We start from the raw sequence: 20,161 nt of genomic DNA on the forward strand, positions 1-20,161 counted from the left end.
CAAGAGAGATGAACGGCTGCCAAAGAGGCCCTGCAGATACACTCCAAGATAGAGAATACTGGAAAGGACGTTCTGAAGACATGCTAGCTTATAAAAATTGTTTGTTTATCTGAGTACTACTTAGAGGAAGCAATTGCAGGGCTCCATAAAGTGATGGGGAGAGAGAGTCCTGATGGGCACTACCTTGAGAGATATATGTAATGGGGCTTAATCCCATCACCTGCAAGGCTGGCAAAAGCACCCAGTTAATCAGGCTTTGCACTTGGGGAGGAGAGGAGCTATTGGCTCCCAACCTGAGGGGGGATGGAGCTAAGTTGTAATAAGTAGACTGAAGGAGCTACTTGTGGGGAGAGACAGCAGAGAAGACCGGTTTCTCTGGCTGAGCAAAGCCCAGGGTTAGGTTACATAGATAGAGAGCCTGGGGACAGCACATGATGGGGCAATGTAGGCTTCTGCGAGGGAAGCCTTGAGACAGAATTTGTAAGTAGAGAAGAAAAGACCACAGTAGCCAAAGAGGGTAGGAGAACTATTCAGTTTTCTTTGGATTTTGTGAGGGCTTGTTTATGATACCCAGAAGGGGTCTGAATTTAGCTGTCTTGGCTAGAGGGCTGAGCCACAAGACCTGGGGCCAGAGGCAGCTGGCCAGCAGGAGGTGCTGGAGCCAAAGATAGTGGCAACAGCTCGCACTGACTCAAGGGGTTGCTCCAAGGGTGAGTGAGCCCTTCCACAATTGCTTATACTGCTCCAAAACTCACTTAATTTTCTGTATTTGCTTATGACTAATACAGTTTTTAGATTATCATGTATTTATTTCTATCTTTTCAAGCCTTTACATGATACTCATCCATTTTCTGAAATGTCTCAGACTGTGATGGAACATGCACACACATCAAGGTGTCTTTCATTTTACAACATTTGTAGTTGCGTTTTGGCTTATTTTAGTTGTTTGTCAAGAAAGTCTAGATGAGTCAAAATACCATGAGATTTTTTTGTTATTGAGAAAAGCCAAATTAAATGAAATTCAGCAAGGAATAGTAGAACCAATCCATCCAAAATATGTTGATCTTATTGATTGTTCAATATATGATATTACAAATGGTTAAACCGAAAACAAAAATATTGAACATAGTGTTGTAGACTGTAAATCTCTTCAGACTTGTAGCCCAAGCTTTTAATAAATGACTAGTGGGTTTGGGTGCCTAGGGGCTTGGTCTTCTGAAAGTGTATGCCCAGCACTTTCTGAAAATCAGAGCCTTTTAAGGTGTCTCACATTAGATAGCCAAAAAATGAGGCCCCCCAAAATCATGGATCACTTGTGAAGATCCTGGTCTAGGGTTTTATTTGGTTTTGAACCTAAACTTGCTCCCGCTGAATCAGTGTGGGATTTGGCCTTCAATTAGGATTGAGCCCACAATGTTTTGATACATTTTCTTCATAGCACTATAAATCCTGTTGTAATTCATTGCCAGTTCATTGCATTTCTTTTTAGAATGAGTTTTGAAGATCAGTGTAAGGCATGGAAGGAAGGGTAGATGAAAGGGATATCTGCAGTGTGTGTGATAGGATGTTTCATTTCTAAAGTGTGTTTGGCCTTTGCTTTAGGAAAGCAGCAAAGTGGCTGCTAATTATATCTTAATGACTAAGGATGTATGTGAATTCTGCCTGTAAATATGTGATCTGTCCTGGGTGAAACAGGTCATTTCCAGCTGGCATATTTGAATTTCATGCTAAACGTCCTGTTCCCCTAAATTGTCAAGGTGCCCCTCTGTAGCTGTATAGTAAATATGTTGCTTCTCTGAATTAGGTATGCTGTATGAAAAGATCTATATCAAATCACAAAATGCTTGTCTGAATCTGTTTTTCATGACTCAAGTTTCTTTAATCTTCACTTCTGTTTGACAACAATAGTTCAGTGAACATTTGCACTTTATTTAAAACAGTGTTTCAAAGACCCTGAAACTGGAAATTAATTTTTAAGTTGCTTTAAAGGTCATTTTCAAGCTTTTCTTCAGTGGGTAACTAAAAATAACAATGAATTCAAAACAACCAGACTCTTGGCATTTAATTACATCTTGACAATTAGTTGTATGCCTTTAAAAATGGTTCAGTATGTGTGTACATGTACAGCTATCTATTCTACTTACTCTTTGCTCTCCCATCACCACAGTGGGTGAAAATAAGAAGTATTGCATTCATAAACAGTGGATTTTTCATGCAGTTTTTCTGTGTGAGCTCTAAAGTTTTATGTGGTGAACATTGCTGTGGAATATTATTTTGACAGGTAAAAATAATGCCCGCTCTTCTTTCTTTTCTATCCCCACTTGCACACAGGGCATAATGCAAGATGTGCAACTACTTGTCATGCCTCAAGGATTTATTTCTCAGTGCCCAGATCTTAATCGCAGTAAGTCTATTAGTTCTTACACCATAGAATCAAAGGTGTGCTTCTTGCTTCATTTGTGTCCTGTAAGCTCTTTTAAAACCTTGAGCTCCAATGTATTGGTTCTCAGCTGTGACTTGTATAGATTGAACCTATTGTATATACAATCTGACAAATGTAACAAATGTAGTGTTTGTAATTCCAGCCTGCCCAACTTGTAATGACTTCCATGGACTTGTACAGAAAATCATGGAGCTGCAGGACATTTTAGCCAAAACGTCAGCTAAGGTAACAGTTACTTAGAGACATGGTGTGGGGCATAGGCTTCAATTCAGGTCTCTCTCAAAAAATACAGATGTTCCATTCAGAGAGCTTTCTTACATTTCAATATTTTCATGCAATTGCACATTTTCATAGTAAATACCATCAACATTCCTGAACAAGGGTTTATACATATGCAAGCTCTATCTGTCAGACTAAGGATTTAGTAAAACTGGAATGAAACAGGTTACCACGTTTTAAGTGCTTGTTGCAGCAGGATTTTTTTGGTTTAAGACTTTTCTGAACCTGAGCTGTTCAAAGAACAGATTAAAAATATGAAAGTACTGGGGCTGAGGACTTTCAAGCAGTATCTACATCTACTATCTGATGATCATATAAAAAACTTGCCCAATTACCAATGGGCATACATCACCTTACACCATTATGTAAAAAAGGTCAGTGCTTTAAATGTCTGTAGCAGTGCTATTGACATACTGGTTTGATACTGGATTCTGTAATGTTACACTGCATTGGTTTACAATATAGCACAAATTACTGAAATATCCTGGTTGAAGTGCAGGAATAAGTGTTATACTTGTAAAATGTGAGCTTTACTTGCAATTAACAAGAACTCTTGCCTCCCCATCTGTCAAGGTCATGTGTTCTGCACATGATCTGATAATTACCTGCAAGTAGTTTGGGCATTGCAAAATGGATGCTTCACAGAGATAAGCCTCTCACCAAATCCTTCTTGCCCTACTCATATCAGTAGTCCCATGATGTCATTGGGTAAAGTAAGCGGCAGCATGTCTCAGCTTCCAAGTTTTCTGCTCTAATGATTGAACACTTAATCATTTAATATTTCACAATAACCATTTAGTCATCATCTGACTGCATTTTCACACATGTACTTTTTCACTCTGAAATCCTGGATGGTAGATGGCAGTTAGATCATTATTTAGTTATATGGAAACTGTTTACCAATGTAATAACCCATCTTTGTGAAATGTGTACAGCTGTCCCGAGCTGAACAGAGGATGACTAAATTGGATCAGTGCTATTGTGAAAGGACCTGCACCATGAAAGGCATCACCTACAGAGAATTTGAATCCTGGACAGATGGCTGTAAGAACTGCACTTGCATGGTATGGCTACAATTTGAGTAAAGACTCAGGGACCCTGATGTCATCTTTACCTACACCAGTGGTTCCCAAACCTGTTCCATCACTTGAGCAGGGAAAGCCCCTGATGGGCCGGGCCGGTTTGTGTACCTGTCACGTCTGCAGGTTCAGCCGATCGCAGCTCCCAGTGGCCACGATTTGCTGCTCCAGGCCAATGAGAGCTGCTGAAAGCGGCAGCCAGTACGTCCCTCATCCCGCGCCACTTCCAGCAGCTCCCATTGGCCTGGAGCAGCAAACCGCGGCCACTGGGAGCCGTGATCGGCCGAACCTACAGAACCACTGATCTACACTTTTAATGAGACAATATAATGATGAAACTTTCACAGTTATTCTTCGAGTGCTTGCTCATATCGATTCCAATTAGGTGTGTCCGTGCCGCATACACGGCCGTCAGAGAATTTTTATCCTAGCAACACCCGGTGAGTCAGCTGTAGAGCCCCCTAGAGTGGCACCTTCATGGTGCTCAATATATACCCCAGCCGACCCAGCACCTCCTCAGTTCCTTCTTACCGCCCGTGATGGTTATTGAAATTGTGGAGTCCTGCTTCTCTGCTTTCCATTCTCCCTAGCATAGTTTATAGTTAATAATTAATAGTTCACAGTTAATAGTTAATAGTTATAGTTGTTGATAGTTATAGTTCATATTAGTGGGTTGGGGGGGGTTCCCCTCCTTCCCGATTTTTCTCTTGGGCTCATGCCCAAGGCTCTGGATTTAAGCCCTGTGGTTCCTGCTCTAAGCTCATGCCAGTGGATGACCCCCATGACTCTTGCCTGAAGTGTCTGGGAGAGTCTCATCAAGCAGACCAGTGCAGGATCTGCAAAAAGTTTTGTCCCCGGACTAAGAAGGAGCGGGACTTTCATTTAAAACAGCTCCTCATGTAGGCAGTCCTTAGCTCTCAGCCTACTGCAGCACACCAAGATCCGGCACTGAGTGCCTCAGTGCGCAGTGCCCCGGTGGCACCAGTAGAAGCTACACCGTGGTTGGACTCTGACCGAGACCCGCGGCACCGACGCTACCTGTCACTGCGACCGACATCATCGGCCCGGCAACGCTCCCATTCTCCTCTCCAGAAGTGGCACCAGAAGCTGAAAAGGGTGGCCTGCCTCTTCAGAGACCAGCTTCTCTGGAACCGCCCATGGAGACGAGTCCTGCTGGGGAGCATCTAAGGGCACAGTCTATGGCTTTGGCACCATTGACTCTGGCCCTAAGGGGAGAGCTGTCGAGTCCGGTGCCTCTGGACTCCCTGACGCGCAGCATGGTTGAGGTCCAGTTGCCATCCAGCCTGGATACCTTTGTGGCTGTACGGGATCTTATTGCCATGACGACATCGGTATCTCCTCAGCCTCATGCCAAGGCACTGGTTCCTGTACGTGCGACATTGTTCCAGGGCAAGCCGGCCCTAATCCACCCACCGGCACTGTTGGTCAAGCCGTGGCACCGCTCCCACTCTTGGCACCTCTCCCGCTCCCAACTCCCCTCGCAGTCCTGACACCGCTCTCGATCGTGGTGCCGGTTGTACTCGCAGCACCGGTCGTACTTGCAGCACTGCTCCGACTTCCGGCACTGGTCTTGGCTGCGGCACAGATTTGCCTGCCGGTCGCTGTTGAGAGCAGATCCTGGAGCTGACGCCGTTCTCGGTGCTCGTCATCATCTCAGCCCAGCTCTAGATCCAGGCACTGGTCCAGGTCCCAGTACTGGTCCAGGTCCCGGCACCATTCTCCATCATCACGGCACTGTTTGCCACCACCTCGTCGATGCTACCTGGCGCAGATCCGCTTGGCACCACCATGACCCTCACATTCCACTTTTCATTCTTCAGGATTGGAGGCAGGGTCGCGTTTCTCCAAATGCCGCCATTTGGACCATAGCCGCCTGGAGTCAGGAGCTGGGCATTGGCAGGCACAGGAGCAAGGTCCCGCTCAAAGGCCCACTCAGTGGCCGTTCTGGATGCCCTGGGCATACCACCAGGCCCAGAGTGCTGTGTCTGGGTCTTCTCGATCAGTCCTGTCCGAGCCACAAGTACCAGAAACTACCACAATTGGCCTACCCAAGGAGGCAGGAGACCATGACAGCTTCTCTCCCTGCTACAGGACCTCCTTCAACACTAGTTCCTGGTTCGGGTCCTGAGGTGGCTGGCACAGGACAGTTGGGCCCAGCTCCACAAGAGGCCCTAGATGACCCTCTTCCCCCTGTGGCCTCCTCCTCCTCCTCACCCGACAAGGTGGTGGCAAGCACTACAGTCTCGGGTCCCCCTCAGATAGACCTCCATGCCCACCAGGACATCCTGTGCAGAGTGGTGTGGAATAGTAACCTGCAAGTGGAGGAGGTAGTAGAGGTGGAGGACCTCCACATCTGGATATTCTGTCCATGGAGGCTCCATCAAGGGTGGTCCTACCCCTTATTCGGACCATCTAAACCACCGCCAGAACAATCTGTCAGACACCTGTGTCCATTCCCCCAACTGCTACGGGAGTGGAGCGGAAATACTTTGTCCCCTCAAAGGGGTATGATTATCTGTTCACCCACCCACAGCCCTGTTCACTCATGGTGGCATCAGTGAACGAAAGAGAACGGCACAGCCAGCAGGCCCCAGCACACAAATCGAAGGATGCCAAGCACCATGATTTGTTTGGGCACAAAATTTACTCCTCAGGGGGACTTCAGCTCAGGATTGCTAATCAGCAGGAGCTCCTGAGCCATTGCAATTTTAACTCCTGGAACTCCATGCTGAAGTTTAAGGAGTTAGTATCTCCTGAGTCCAGAGAGGAGTTTGGGGCTTTGGCAGAAGAGGGAAAAATAGTGGCACAGACCTCTTTGCAGGTCTCACTGGATGCTGCAGACTCTGCTGCATGTAGTTTGTCCTCAGGGATCGCGATGAGGCATATCTCCTGGCTGCAAGCCTCTGGTCTGCCACCAGAATTTCAGCAAACACTACAGGATCTCCCCTTTGATGGAGAGGGCTTATTTTTGGAAAAGACAGATTTCAGGCTACAAAACCTTGAGGATTCAAGGGCGATAATGAAGTCCCTGGGCATGTACACACTGGCAACCCAGTGGAAACCTTTCAAGCCTCAGCCGTCACAACAACGCTCGTATCCTCCTCAACCAAAGCAGGATTTCTGTAGATGGCAGGGATGTAATGGCAGGAGGAAGCCCTCCAACCCCCCATCAGGACAAGGCCAGGGCCCGACCAAGTCTTTATCCGGGTCAAAACAAGCCTTTTGAAGGGACGCCAGAGGACAGCATACTGGCCCTTATTCAGGACCCTGCCCCACCTTTCTTGAATCGTTTATCCCATTTCCACCGTCCTTGATCTCAGATAATCACAGACTGCTGGGTCCTCTGCATGGTGGAAGTGGGATATTCTCTCCAATTTTCTTCCTCCCTGCCATCCCACTCTCCTTCCCTGTCCCTCTTCAGGGACCCTTCTCACGAACAACTCCTTATTCAGGAGGTTCAGATGCTCTTCACCATGGGGGCAATCGAAGCAGTTCCAAAGGAGCTAAGGGGCAGGAGGTTTTACTCCCGGTATTTCCTAATCCCCAAGGCAAAGGGTGGGCTTAGGCCCATTCTGGACCTACACGGACTCAACAAGTTCGTGGTAAAGTTGAAGTTCCTCATGGTCTCCATCGTCACCATTATACGTTCCCTGGATCCTGGAGACTGGTATGCTGCCCTTGACATGAAGGATGCGTATTTCCACACAGCGATTCATCCAGCGCACAGATGCTTCCTCCGCTTCGTGGTCAACTGCGAACACTATCAGTTCATGGCCCTTCCCTTTGGTCTCTCCACGTTCCCCCGAGTGTTCATCAAATGTATGGTGGTCATGACGGCCTTGGTTGACGGCAGATGCAGGTATACCCTTACCTCGATGACTGGCTTATCCGGGGACACACATAGAATAGGTGCAGTCCCACCTTCGCTTGGTCATGGACACATTTAGTGGTTAGGCCTCCTTCTCAACATGGCAAAGTTGACACTAGAACCAACCCAGAGAATAGAACTAATTGGGACAGTTCTGGACTCCATGCAGGCATGAGCCCTCCTGCCAGATGCTTGTTTACATGCTATAGTGGCCCTCGTCTGGAGCCTTCAGAGCTTCCCAACCTTGTTGGCAAGAAGTTGCTTGAGTCTTCTCAGCCACATGGCTTCCTGCACATATGTAACCAGGCACACCAGACTTAGACTCCGCCCATTACAAGCCTGGCTGGAATCAGTCTATTGCCCAGGTTGAGACAACCTGAACTTGGTTGTCAACATCCCGGAGCGGGTCCTGGCCTCTCCCCGCTGGTGGCTAGATCCCTGGGCAGTCTGTGAAGGAGTCCCTTTTCACAGCCCACAGCCCTCCTTGTCCCTGGTCACATATGCATCAGCCATGGGAAGGGGTGCACACCTGGGGAACATTCAGACACTGGGCTTATGGCCCCCGTCCATGCTCTCCCTTCATATCAACATCCGGGAGCTAATGGCAGTATATCTGGTCTGTCAAGTCTTCCAGGAGCGGCTGCAGGGTCGCTATGTGGCGGTCCTCACAAACAACACCACGGCCATGTTCTACATCAACAAGCAAGAGGGGACCCATTCCTCCTCCCTCTGTCTGGAGGCTATTCAACTGTGGGAATTCTGCGCAGCCCACTCCATTCACCTGGTGGCATTCTTTCTACTCGGGGTCCAGAACACACTGGCGGACCACCTGAGCAGATCTGTCTGCTCCCACGAGTGGTCGCTATGACCAGATGTCATCCACCCATCTTCCGAAGGTGAGAGTTTCCCCAGGTCGACCTGTTTGCCTCCCTCAGCAATCGGAAATGCCCGGCTTTCTGCTCCTTCCAAGGCCTCTCCCTGGGCTCCCTCACAGATTCTTTCCTGCTCCCATGGACGAGTCGACTGTTTTACGCCTTACTCCCATTCCTCCTTGTGCACAGGGTCTTGCTCAAAGTGTGCAGGCACAGGGTGCGAGTGATATGGCGTGGCCCAGACAGTATTGGTACACCACACTATTCGAGCTCTCTGTGGATGCTCCAGTCCCATTGCCTCTTCTTCCAGACCTGATTACTCAGGATCACGGTCGCCTCTGCCATCCTGACCTACGATCTCTCCACCTCATGGCATATATGCTGTGTGGCTAAACACTTCAGAACTCTCTTTGGAATCTGTACAGCAAGTACTGTTGGGCAGCAGGAGGCCCTCTACTCAGGCCACATATACAGCTAAGTAGAGGCGGTTTTCATGCTAGTGCACTCAGCGCAACACCCCCCATCTCCAGGCGTTCGTGCCTGTCATTTTAGAGTATCTCCTGGACCTAAAACAGCAGGGCCTGGCTGCATCTTCTCTCAGAGTTCACTTGGCAGCCATCTCGGCTTTTCACCCGGGTGCGAATGGCTGCTCTGTCTTTGCCAATCCCATGGTTGGCAGGTTCCTCAAGGGCCTGGACTGTCTCTACCCACAAGTTCTACAGCCCGTTCCCACATGGGACCTCAACCTGGCCCTCTCCAGACTCATGGGGCCGCCATTCGAGCTACTGGCCAGCTGCTCCCTTCTCTACCTCTCCAGGAAAACTGATTTCCTTGTCGCTATGACGTCAGCGCGGCGTGTCTCCGAGCTGAGAGCCCTTACCTCAGGACCACCTTACATGATCTTCCATAAAGATAAGGTGCAGCTTCGACCTCACCTGGCCTTTCTTTACAAGGTGGTATCGGCCTTCCATATCAGCCAGGACATTTTTCTTCTGTTTTTTTATCCAAAACTGCATACCTGTCACCAGGAGCAATGGCTGCACTCCCTCTATGTCCGTAGGACCCTTGCCTTCTACATTAAGCGTACAAAGCAGTTCAGGAAGGCGACCCAGCTCTTCGTTGCAGTGGCGGACTGGATGAAGGGGCTCTCCATCTCCTCTCAATGGATCTCTTCATGGATCACATCCTGCATCTGTGCTTGCTATGATCTGGACAGTGTACCACTCCCGCCCCTCACTGCTCACTCCACAAGGGCCCAGGCCTCGTTGTCGGAGATCTGCAGGGCAGCGACTTGGTCTTCGGTGCATACTTTTGCCTCACACTACACCATCGTCCAGCACTCCAGGGATGACACAGCTTTTGGTACAGCAGTACTGCAGTCCACATTGCTTCACTCCGACCCCACCGCCTAGGTAAGACTTGGGAGTCACCAAAATGGAATCAATGAGCAAGCACTCGAAGAAGAAGAAAAAACTGTTACTCACCTTGGTAACTGTTGTTCTTTGAGATGTGTTGCTCGTATCCATTCCAAACCCGCCTCCCTTCCTCTTTGTTGGAGTAGCCGGCAAGAAGGAACTGAGGAGGGGTTGGGTTGGCTGGAGTATATATCGAGCACTGTGAAGGCACCACTCCAGGGGACTCCACAGCCAATCCACTGGGTGTTGCTATGGTAAAAATTCTCTGATGGCCGTGCATGTGGCATGCGCACACCTAATTGGAATGGATATGAGCAACGCATCTTGAAGAACAACAGTTACAAAGGTGAGTAACTGTTTTTTCTCAAGGTAGCAACGATCAAGTGCTAGCAAACCTGTTTTTGTAAAGAACAACCGTGTATTAAAAATGTTTTATATATTTTTTTCAGCAGAACCAGCATATGTAATTTTGCCCCATTTTTCTTGCATGCCTAGGAGGAAGCTAGGTAAAGTAAGAACTATATTGGAAGCAATATGCTTACCCCATCAAGTTTTCTCCAAGTATTGTGTTACAGACAGTTTTTCTGGATAATTAATTCCCTGGTTCTTTCGTATACTATAAATATAGTGTTGTTCTTAGCAGATGATTTAATGGATCCCTTGTTCCTGATTCCATTAAGTCTTCTTTGGTTGCATCTAGATCAACATGTAATAAAATGTAAAATGTCAGTGCTGTATGCATGTCCTATTATACCACAAATAAAAAAGGGTTTGTTCTAAGGTGGATGGAAGACCCCCTCAGGTACCAAAATTTCAGAATTAATTGCATGTATCTTTGCAAGGACCAGATTATAATGTCTTGGTTAATGCACATCCATTTAAAAACATTCATTAAATGCCTTCCAAAGCCCATTAAAAATCAGTGGAAAGACTCCCATTGACTGCAATGCACTTTGGAGTAGGCCCCAAAGCCCTAGATCGATGTGCTGCAGTCTTTAATACCTTGAACTTTTTTCTTAGGCTTATTGTCTTTTTGTTCTACAAATTTTTAGGGAAAAAATTACCAGTTCAATTTTTAACAGTTTGTTGTTAGGTAGTAGAAGTTGTAAGTAGAATAAACTACCAGTAACAAACCTAGCCTGATATAGTCAGATAAAATGCCTCTGATTGAGATAAAGTGTTAAATACATGGTATGTTTTTGTCTCAGATTTTTCATACAGCTATGATATTATTATCTTTTTAAAAATGAATTCAGTCTTTCATGTGAAAATTGTAAGGCACAGTATTGTTCTAGGAGGCTTTTATACTTCACACTAATCTACCAATTTGCAATTGATTGGCAGAATGTCTATGCTCCAAATGATTTAAGATTTCTTTTTACCAAGCAAAACTATTTTCATCTTAATGAACACATCAAACTCATATAAAAAGCCTACTTGGAGTAATATTTTTTTAAAGACTTAGGATTGAATCTTTCTTTATAATAATAATTAAGAGAAACATTGTAAATATGACTTATTTTGGTATTGCTGAGGAGTTTTTCACATTTAAGAAATGGCTTGTAAATTCATGTATTTCGTAAAAACTTTATTTTATATTTAAACACCCTTTTTTTTTCTTCCCAGAATGGTACTATGCAATGTGAAGCACTGATATGCCCATTTTCTGATTGCCTACTGAATTCTGCTCCTGCATATGTGGATGGCAAGTGCTGTAAAGAATGCCAACGTAAGTTTTACTGTGTGGTCCTTCTTTCTGTCAAATAGTATATTTTGAAATCTGAAAGGAAGATGTATGTACCTTTCAATAGAGATGTCACTCAATAGAGCTGGTTGCAAAATGGTTTGTTTGGGACCTTTTGTGGAAAATTTCAGCTTTGTTGGAAAACGGCAAATTTTGTAGCTGCTGAAATTTTTTCAGTTTTCAGCCAAAAAATGTTGGTTTTGGAGGTTTCAATTTTCTGGCAAAAAAATCAAAACATTTTAAAAAAAAGCAGACATTTTCTGTGAAAATTTTCATTTAAACAAAAATCTTATTTTCCGTTAAAAAGAAAGTTGACAAAAATTGTGTCAACAAGCCTTAGTCACCACTATTCCCATCTTTGAAAGCAGTCTTATTTGATTAGTTGGCTGGCTAGACATGCAGATGTATCAAGTCATAGAGTTTAAGGCCAGAAGGGACCGCCAGATCAGTCTGACCTCCCATATATCACAGGCCACCAGTACCACCTGGCACACACATACTGAACCCAGCAATGGAAATCAGACCAATGGAAATGAAACCCACATAGATTATTATGGGCCACAGACAGAGAAAAGGATGGATTGAGGTGCGTCTGTGCCCAAGGCCCCCCAGGGAAATGATTAAATGAGACATACCCAGATAATCTGGCAAGTGACCTGCACCCACATTCTATGAGGAAGGTGAACCCCCGCCCCCACCAGCGTCACAGCCAATCTGACCTGGGGGAAAATTCCCTCCTGACCCCACATATGATGATAGTTAGAACCTGAGCATGTGAGCAAGAACCAGTCAGCCGAGCACCTGAGAGAAAAAATGCTCAGAATACTTGTGCCTTGAACTCATTTTTCAGCACTATTCCATTCTAGAAGAATATACTTCCAAAATAACATTACAGCATTAGAAATAGTGATCTGCTTTATGCCTCTTGTTCTGCAATTAAGGAAACAGTAGACAGTGGCTTAAACAACCACCCAAGAGACCAGAAAAAAATCAGTAGCTAGAGGTGTTCTTTCACAAATAGTCATACAAAAATCTGTTGGATACTGCATGGAGATAATTTAAAGTGATAACTTAAGATAGGGGTTTGCCTGTGGTTTCACTGTATTTTGGGGACGATTGCAGTCAGGATTGTGAAGGGGAATTTTTAAGTTAATCAAATCCATGGGATGGCTGATATAGTACTTGAGGTTGATTATGTTCCGTGGTGGACACATATCAGTATTTAGTTATACTAAGCAATGGCAGAACCTTTTCTTAAGCTCCTGTACGTTAAACTGTGCATGTATTTCTTTGTACTAGAATTTTTGAGGTTGTCCTGTGTGTTTCATTGGTGCCCTACAGTTGTGTATAATTTTTTCTTACCCAGTGTGCAAGAACTCACAGCTAATTAGAATGACTTGTTGTAAGGAAAATTCAAGAAGACATTTTGTACTCCATTGATCTTACTCCCACAGTTCATTTATATTTAATTTTGTTAGAAGTTACACAAAGACCATCCCATTTTATGAAGCCTTATTACCTTATTCTAGTAGATTAAATCTAATTGAGAGGAAATTGGAATTCAAATATACTTTTTTACCAGCAACATAGAATTTCTGTGAGGAATAGATGGCTCAGGGAATTTATAATAGGATAAGAGACTTGTCAACTCTAAATCAGTATTTCAAATTTTGCCCATGTTGATAGAGACTGAAAGACATTTGAAATCCATTTGGTCAGCTACAATATGTGAAATGAGTTGTTGATCTCCTATGGACAAGTGTCCACATCACAGCTGGTATTTTTGTTAGCAGGCTCAGCAGAGAGGGCAAGAGCTGAATGGGCATGATGAATAATGAGCCTGTCTTACAGAAAGTGGGACCTTTTGGTAATGATAGAAATGCTTGGTATCACAATATGATGAAGCTGCACCATCATTACCTTTTTGTGTGTATTTAATGTAACAGATGACTTCAGTTTCCTGTGCTGTTAATCTAGCACCTCTTGCACCATTAATTCAGTTGTTCAGTCAGTGTGTCATCCAAATACACACACATATGCAATTTCTAATAAAGTAGCGGAAATAAATGAACAGATCATCAAACAATCCTTTATTTCATCTTGGTTTTTAAAGTTAATAATTCATTTTTCAATTTATTTCATGAAAGGCAGAAATGTAGACTCTGGAGATATGAACATATAACTATAGGTTCCATTTTGTTTGCTGTATTCTCATTTTTATTTTTTAAAATTCCTTTTTATTAATTAATCTTTATTTATAATTAAGTTGATAATCTTCATCAAGAAAAATGTTCACATGTACGGAGAAAAGTAAAGTAATGTTAACACTTACATTGCTTTATGAAACAGTACCACAAGAAAACTGATATCAAGGAACTTACTGTATATCAAAGTTGGACGAAATCCTGAGCTTAGTTTGTGACCCTAATCATCATAAGACTGAACAAGCCAGAGTGCCAGAGGTCAGACTGTTCCTGATGATGGTAAACCCCAGGCAATGGGGAGGGAGGGTAAAGGACACATATGAAATATGTATTTGCTTCACAGGTATGTTGCTTGTGGTGTTGGCACACTCATGCAAGTGCTAAGTGACTGTGTCCCCGTTTCTTTCCTGCACCTTCAACTCATGCCTGGAGGTTACTGAAGCACTAATGCCCTGTAGTCACTGTGCTTGGTCATGTGGTGGTGAGAAGGGCAAGAGTGGAGTGCTTTTGTTTTATTTCGATGGGGGAGTGGAGCAGGGCATCTTTGGCAGTCTTGCCTCCCATTCTGTCACACACCAGGCAAAGTTCTTCCATACACTACTTCATTAGCATAGCTTTCCATATCTTGTGACCTACTGGAACTATACAAGGAGTGTGAGCAGGGGCCAGGATCTGGCTTGATGCTACCTGGTATACGTGAAATCTGGAGACGTACAGGATTTAAGATGGCAGGCTGCTAAGTATTTTATAGGTTTGTGAACTATTTCAGTGACTCAAGTGGGGAGTCTGATGAATTAGGAATAGGACTGGGAGTTAGCTGGTTCTGACACTAATTGCAATGTAATCTTGGTTATGTCTCTGATACTTGGTTTCCTCATCTGTCTAATCGTGATACCTCACAACTAAATGTTTCTAAAATGCTATTTGCGTGCAAAAATATTGCTTAGCCTTGTCGGTAGGAGAGGTGGCAATTTAGGACCAGCCCTGTACTTGACCCATTAGGTCATATAGCTCAGAGCAAAGGAAGCAGGTGAGGCTTCTCTTTTGGGGAGCATTTTTAAAATGTACAAGTTTGGATTTTTCAATAAAAAGCAGCTTTTCAGTTTTTCTTAAACTTGCAATCCATGAAGAATTAAATGCATGAAATCTTGCTGAAAATTTTCATTAAATTGGTTTCATTTTATGGACACTTTACCAACTCTAAAACAGCTCTAGTTCTGATGGAGTGGCACTAGAAGTAAACATCGTCCATTGTGTTTGTTGTCAGAAGTGCTGACTTTGTGATTTCCCCAGGGATTCTGGACCCCTGCTCTGCCCCAAACCCCTCGCCCGTTCCACCCCTTCACCCAAGTCCCACCCCTGTGCCACCACTCCCCCGTCTCTTCCTGTCCCTGCTCCTCCCTAGAACCTCCTGCACACCACTGAACAGCTGATTGCGGCAGGCAGGAGGTGCTGGAAGGGAGGAGGAAAAGCTGAACCGCAAGGCTGCCGGGATGTTGCTGAGCATCCACTGGTTTTTTTTGGAGCACCATAGAGTCGGCGCTCATTGTTTGTTGTGTGAATGTAGGTGCTGTCAACGTAGGAAGAACAGTGTATGCAAACTAATGTTCTATTTTCTATTAGCCTTAATGAGCTGAAAAGATTTGCAGTCTTCTGAGGCACATAAATTGGAAAATGTGGATCTGTTTCAGCCACAGGCAAGCTATTCAGCATAAAGCCCAGTCAGGCTACTGAAGCATATTTCTTTAGATCAATGGGTGCCTCCCATGGAGAGCTGCATGGAGCTGGAGAGCAAAGGCAACTTTCCTTTCCTTTTTCCAATGCAGTTTTAATCCTGACTCAGAAAGTGGTATGTGAAAGACATTCAGATTATTAACTCCCTACCTCTAATAGAAGGTACTCAATACTATACTGGTAGGGCACTGATATAAAACCCCAAAGTAGATACCGAGAAAGAGATTAAACTCCTCCCCCTTCTTATAAAACAACACTTGGGTTCATGGTCCTGACTGAGAAAGTACAAGAAATTTGTTTTTATTTATTTAAATGAATTCCAAAAGGCCTGCCAATGCCCTTCTCTATTTAACTGAGGCAATAGGTCCTCTTGTAACTGTCCTATGTGTCAAGGTATTAACTTACAGTGTGATATTTTCATGGAGCAAGTACATTTTTAACATAGCTGTTTTTTCATAGATTTTAAAGCTATAAGTGACTGTCATGCCAAACCAACCTATATCCTGATTTTAGTAAAACTTTTGACACCATCCCATATGACATTTTTGTAAGAAACTGTGGGAAAGGTGGTCCAGATGAAATTACTATAAGGTGGATGCACAACTGGTTGAAAGATTGTACTTAAGCAGTAGTTATCAATGGTTCACTGTCAAACTGGGAAGGATGTGGACAAATTGGAGAGAGCCCAGAGGAAAGCAATAAAAACAATAAAAGGATTCGAAAACCTGACCAGTCAGTAGAGGTTTAAAAAATGGACATGTTTAGTCTTGAGAAAAGAAGATGAGGGTGGGGAGACCTGATAAGTCTTCAAATACGTTAAGGGCTGTTATAAAGAGGATTGTGATTGATTGTTCTCCACGTCCACTGAAGGTAGGACAAGAAGTAGTGGGCGTAATCTGCAGCAAGGGAGATTTAGGTTAGATATTAGGAAAAAAACTTTCTAACTATAAGAATATTTTAACACTGGAATAAGCTTCCAAGGGTAGTTGTGGAATTCCCATCATTGGTGGTTTTTAAGACAGGTTTACTTAGTCCTGCCTTAGGGCAATGGGTGGGTGGATGGGTGAGGCGGAGCTGGACTTGATGACTTCTTGAGATTCCCCTTCCAGCCCTATGTTTCTGTACTTCTGTGTTTCTAAGATTATAGAATTGTCTGACACAGAAGTAATTTTCATTAATGAGTAGTTGTTTCCAAGAAGACAATACTGCCATTCCCATTATCCTTTTGTGTGAATGACTACTTACAGGGGGATTATTATAGGTGTTTGTGCACATATCTATGATCCAAAGCCCATTTAAATCAATGAAAAGATTCTGACAGAGTTAATGAATTTTGGATTGAGCGTATAATCTTCTAGTCTCGAAGTTCCCACTATAGGTCTCCATGTATTTGTTTCTTCTAATACAAACTAAGGTATTGTTAATTATTGTTCAATATAATTGAATTCACATTATTAAACTAGCATTGTAAGTAACTGTAAGACACATAATATTGTGTTTCTTCACTTCACACTTTTATTGCTAACCAAGACAAGGGTGATATATACATGGGACATGATTAAAAAAAGAAAGTTGGAAGTGATGGTTGTTATAAAATGGATGGATTTTGTTTTGGAAACCTGGCTTGTTAATTTTAATCATAATGTCAAAGAATGTTAAACCTTTCCATGAATATAAATTATTAAGAGATGTTTCCTTGCTTTAGTCTTTGACACAGCAGTCCTTTTCTCAAACTGCTGAATACAAACACATGAGCGAGAGGTTGCAAAGAACTGGTGGCTTTCATTTGAAAAACAGGCAACAATTAGGGTTGAAACCCAAAGCCCACTGATATGAAGTATAAATCGAAGTTCTTGGCAAATCCATGAACATTTGCCTAGGTCCCAAAACTTTGTGGAGTTAAGCTGATGCTGTTCACACAGCACAAGACCCATTCTCCCCATCTAACAACCATCCCTCTCCACAGCTGCTCCCTTCGCTCCAGGCTGCTAAAGCCCCACAATCTTGTCTTAAATGTCTTTTATAGCAATGGCAGCATATCATACCAGCACTTTACTCTCATTGAGCTACTCCACTGTGCCAGACATTGCTGTATCTTGGTCCATCCTGTTCTCTGCCTCTGCACTCACTAGTTTAGTAATACTTTGCTCTAATTCTGGTTATTGGTATTGGTGTGGAGGTTTGTGTGTGATGGTCAGTGACCTGTGATATACAGGAAATCAGACTAGATGATCAGGTGGTCCCTTTTGGCCCTAAACTCTATGACTCTAAACAGTTGTTGGAAAACCATCTGACTATTTATATATATTGTCAAAACAATGTTTACATACCTGCTTCTCATTTGAAAAGTTGGAGAAAGATGTAAGGGATAATTCTCCCACACTATGTGATCAGACCATGAATTCAAGCTTTCTTGACTTCCAGCTCCTTGCTCAGTCCAGTGCATGCTGCCTCCCAGTAACCTGTAATATAGTCTTAGTAATGCAGTCTAGTGGAAAGGGGAAATAGACTACTGAGCGAAGTGTTTGAAGCATCATCATTGCAGATAGTCAAGAATAGTTTAGATAGGGCTGGATCCAAAGCCTATTCAAATTAGTGGCAGTCTTTTGATGGACTGCAGTAGGTCCTGGATCAGGCCATTGGTGAGACAGTGAATAGATAAAAAATATGGAGAAGCTGCATTGGGTCAAATATTTTTTTTCTGATCTATTGTTTCTCTGGTAATGATGCTACAGTCATTCAAATTTTGTGGGTATTAAAAAATATGGATGTTGTAGAAAGTCAGGGACATAAGCTTTTCAACCATTGCAAAGAATCAGCTGGTCTTCAGTCATAAATCTTTATATTTGTCCTTTTAAGATACCAATGTAAACAGAGAAGAAATTCTACTCTTCTCATATAAGTTTCTGAAAAAGCAGAGAAGTTGGGCACGGTACTTTCTCAGTATCAGCAAAAGAATGCTAGACATGCCAGTCGCTAGATTGTTCAATGGAACAGCTGAGTTTATGGTAGACTCCTGCTTTCGGTGTGTATACTTTCTGAATGCTACTTAGCATTTTGTCAGAGTAGTGTTCCTACAGCTTTAGCTCTCTAGGTAACCTATTCTGAAATGACTCATGTGACCTGATTCCTCAAGTCTTTGAATAATATACAATGATAGTACTACGTGATAATGACAGAAATACATGCCTTATGTACCAGGTAGTCCCACAGACATGAATTCCACTGTCACAACATACTCTACTGGATATTTACCCAGGTTGTACTAATGTTATGCAATATTGTGTCTTGAGTTTTAGTGTCATAAGCGAAATGGAATTGTTCTTAATTTAGGAATAGTACAAATGACTAAAAACAAACAAACAAACAAAAAACAAATTTGAGGGAAAAATATGACTGTATCTATGTTTGTCAGTGAAATCAATGGAGTTACTCCAGATGTACAGGGGTGTAACTTGAAAATAGAACTTGGTCCTCAATATTTATTCATCTTCATGTAACTGTCCCCATGATTCCCCACAGGCGTTTGCTGGAGCCTTTAAAATTCAGCTATCCTAAAAAGGTACTGTATGTCTAATATGCAACTGACCCAAAGTCTATTAAAGTGAATAGAGAGATGCCACTGGATTTCAGTGGGCTTTGGATCAAGTCCTATGTGCTTAGGCTGGCATGGAGAATATAGGTATAAAAAAGCATCTGGCCCTAACTTCTCCATTCTAGCTTTGATTTCTTGTCTTAAGATTTTGGCATGGTTTATTAATCTAGGGCAGTAGCAACTTCTATATTTTGCATCAATCATGTTTTATTTCTTTGCCACTTGGGGCTTGGCTTATTCCTTCAATGAGCACAGCTTATTGAATTTATAAAATAGATGAGTTGCATGCATCAGGAAAGCAATGGTACTGTCTGGCATTCACTAGCTACTCAACAGTTTCCTCCTGAGAAGGAAACCCATTGCTAGTTAGTCTCCTGCACTGTGGAGGCAACTTTCTGGAAACTAAAACATAACTTACTTACAGTTACTGGAATTGTCAGAATAGATTGCTTCCACACAGTCCAGCTCTCCCTTACTCGTTCCTCCGCCCCCTTTTACTCAGTCTCAGCGTCCTGAACAAGCAAGAACTGAGCAAGTAAATGCAATGTGCCTCTCTCTATAAGCTTTCATGCATCAGAGTGCGTGGCTCTCTCCTAAGATAATTGTTTTTTAATGGTTCGGGGGGATCTGCACAGAATGGCACTCAACTGGAAGACTGTAGATCTGGGGGCAATGTATCACTGTATTAGGAGAATTCCAGTTAATGGTAAGTAACCTAATTTTAGTCTCTTTGTCTGCCTAAGGAATGAATTATAAAATAAAATCAATTTAAGAATATTGTTATTCATTAAAATATCTTCGCATTCATGTACAGCAATCCTATGTGTTAAGAACAAACTGAAATATAATATTGGTAATATTACCATTAGAGAATTAAAAATATTTTCACACTGAAAAGTAGCTGTAG

At 43.3% G+C, this 20,161-nt stretch overlaps 1 protein-coding gene across 2 annotated transcripts in view; it reads left to right on the forward strand.

The window, feature by feature from the left end:
• The window catches only part of NELL2 (neural EGFL like 2), a 241,650-nt gene that overhangs the window by 54,975 nt on the left and 166,514 nt on the right, over positions 1 to 20,161 (forward strand). For both annotated transcript variants that reach the window (XM_030548910.1, XM_030548911.1), the window contains exons 6-9: positions 2,332 to 2,404; positions 2,586 to 2,668; positions 3,658 to 3,786; positions 11,604 to 11,706. In XM_030548910.1, the coding sequence (XP_030404770.1) occupies positions 2,332 to 2,404; positions 2,586 to 2,668; positions 3,658 to 3,786; positions 11,604 to 11,706 (388 nt within the window). The remainder of the gene's footprint in view (positions 1 to 2,331; positions 2,405 to 2,585; positions 2,669 to 3,657; positions 3,787 to 11,603; positions 11,707 to 20,161) is intronic.

This window comes from Gopherus evgoodei, chromosome 1 (genome assembly GCF_007399415.2).
Source record: "Gopherus evgoodei ecotype Sinaloan lineage chromosome 1, rGopEvg1_v1.p, whole genome shotgun sequence".
Taxonomy (NCBI): Eukaryota; Metazoa; Chordata; order Testudines; family Testudinidae; genus Gopherus; species Gopherus evgoodei.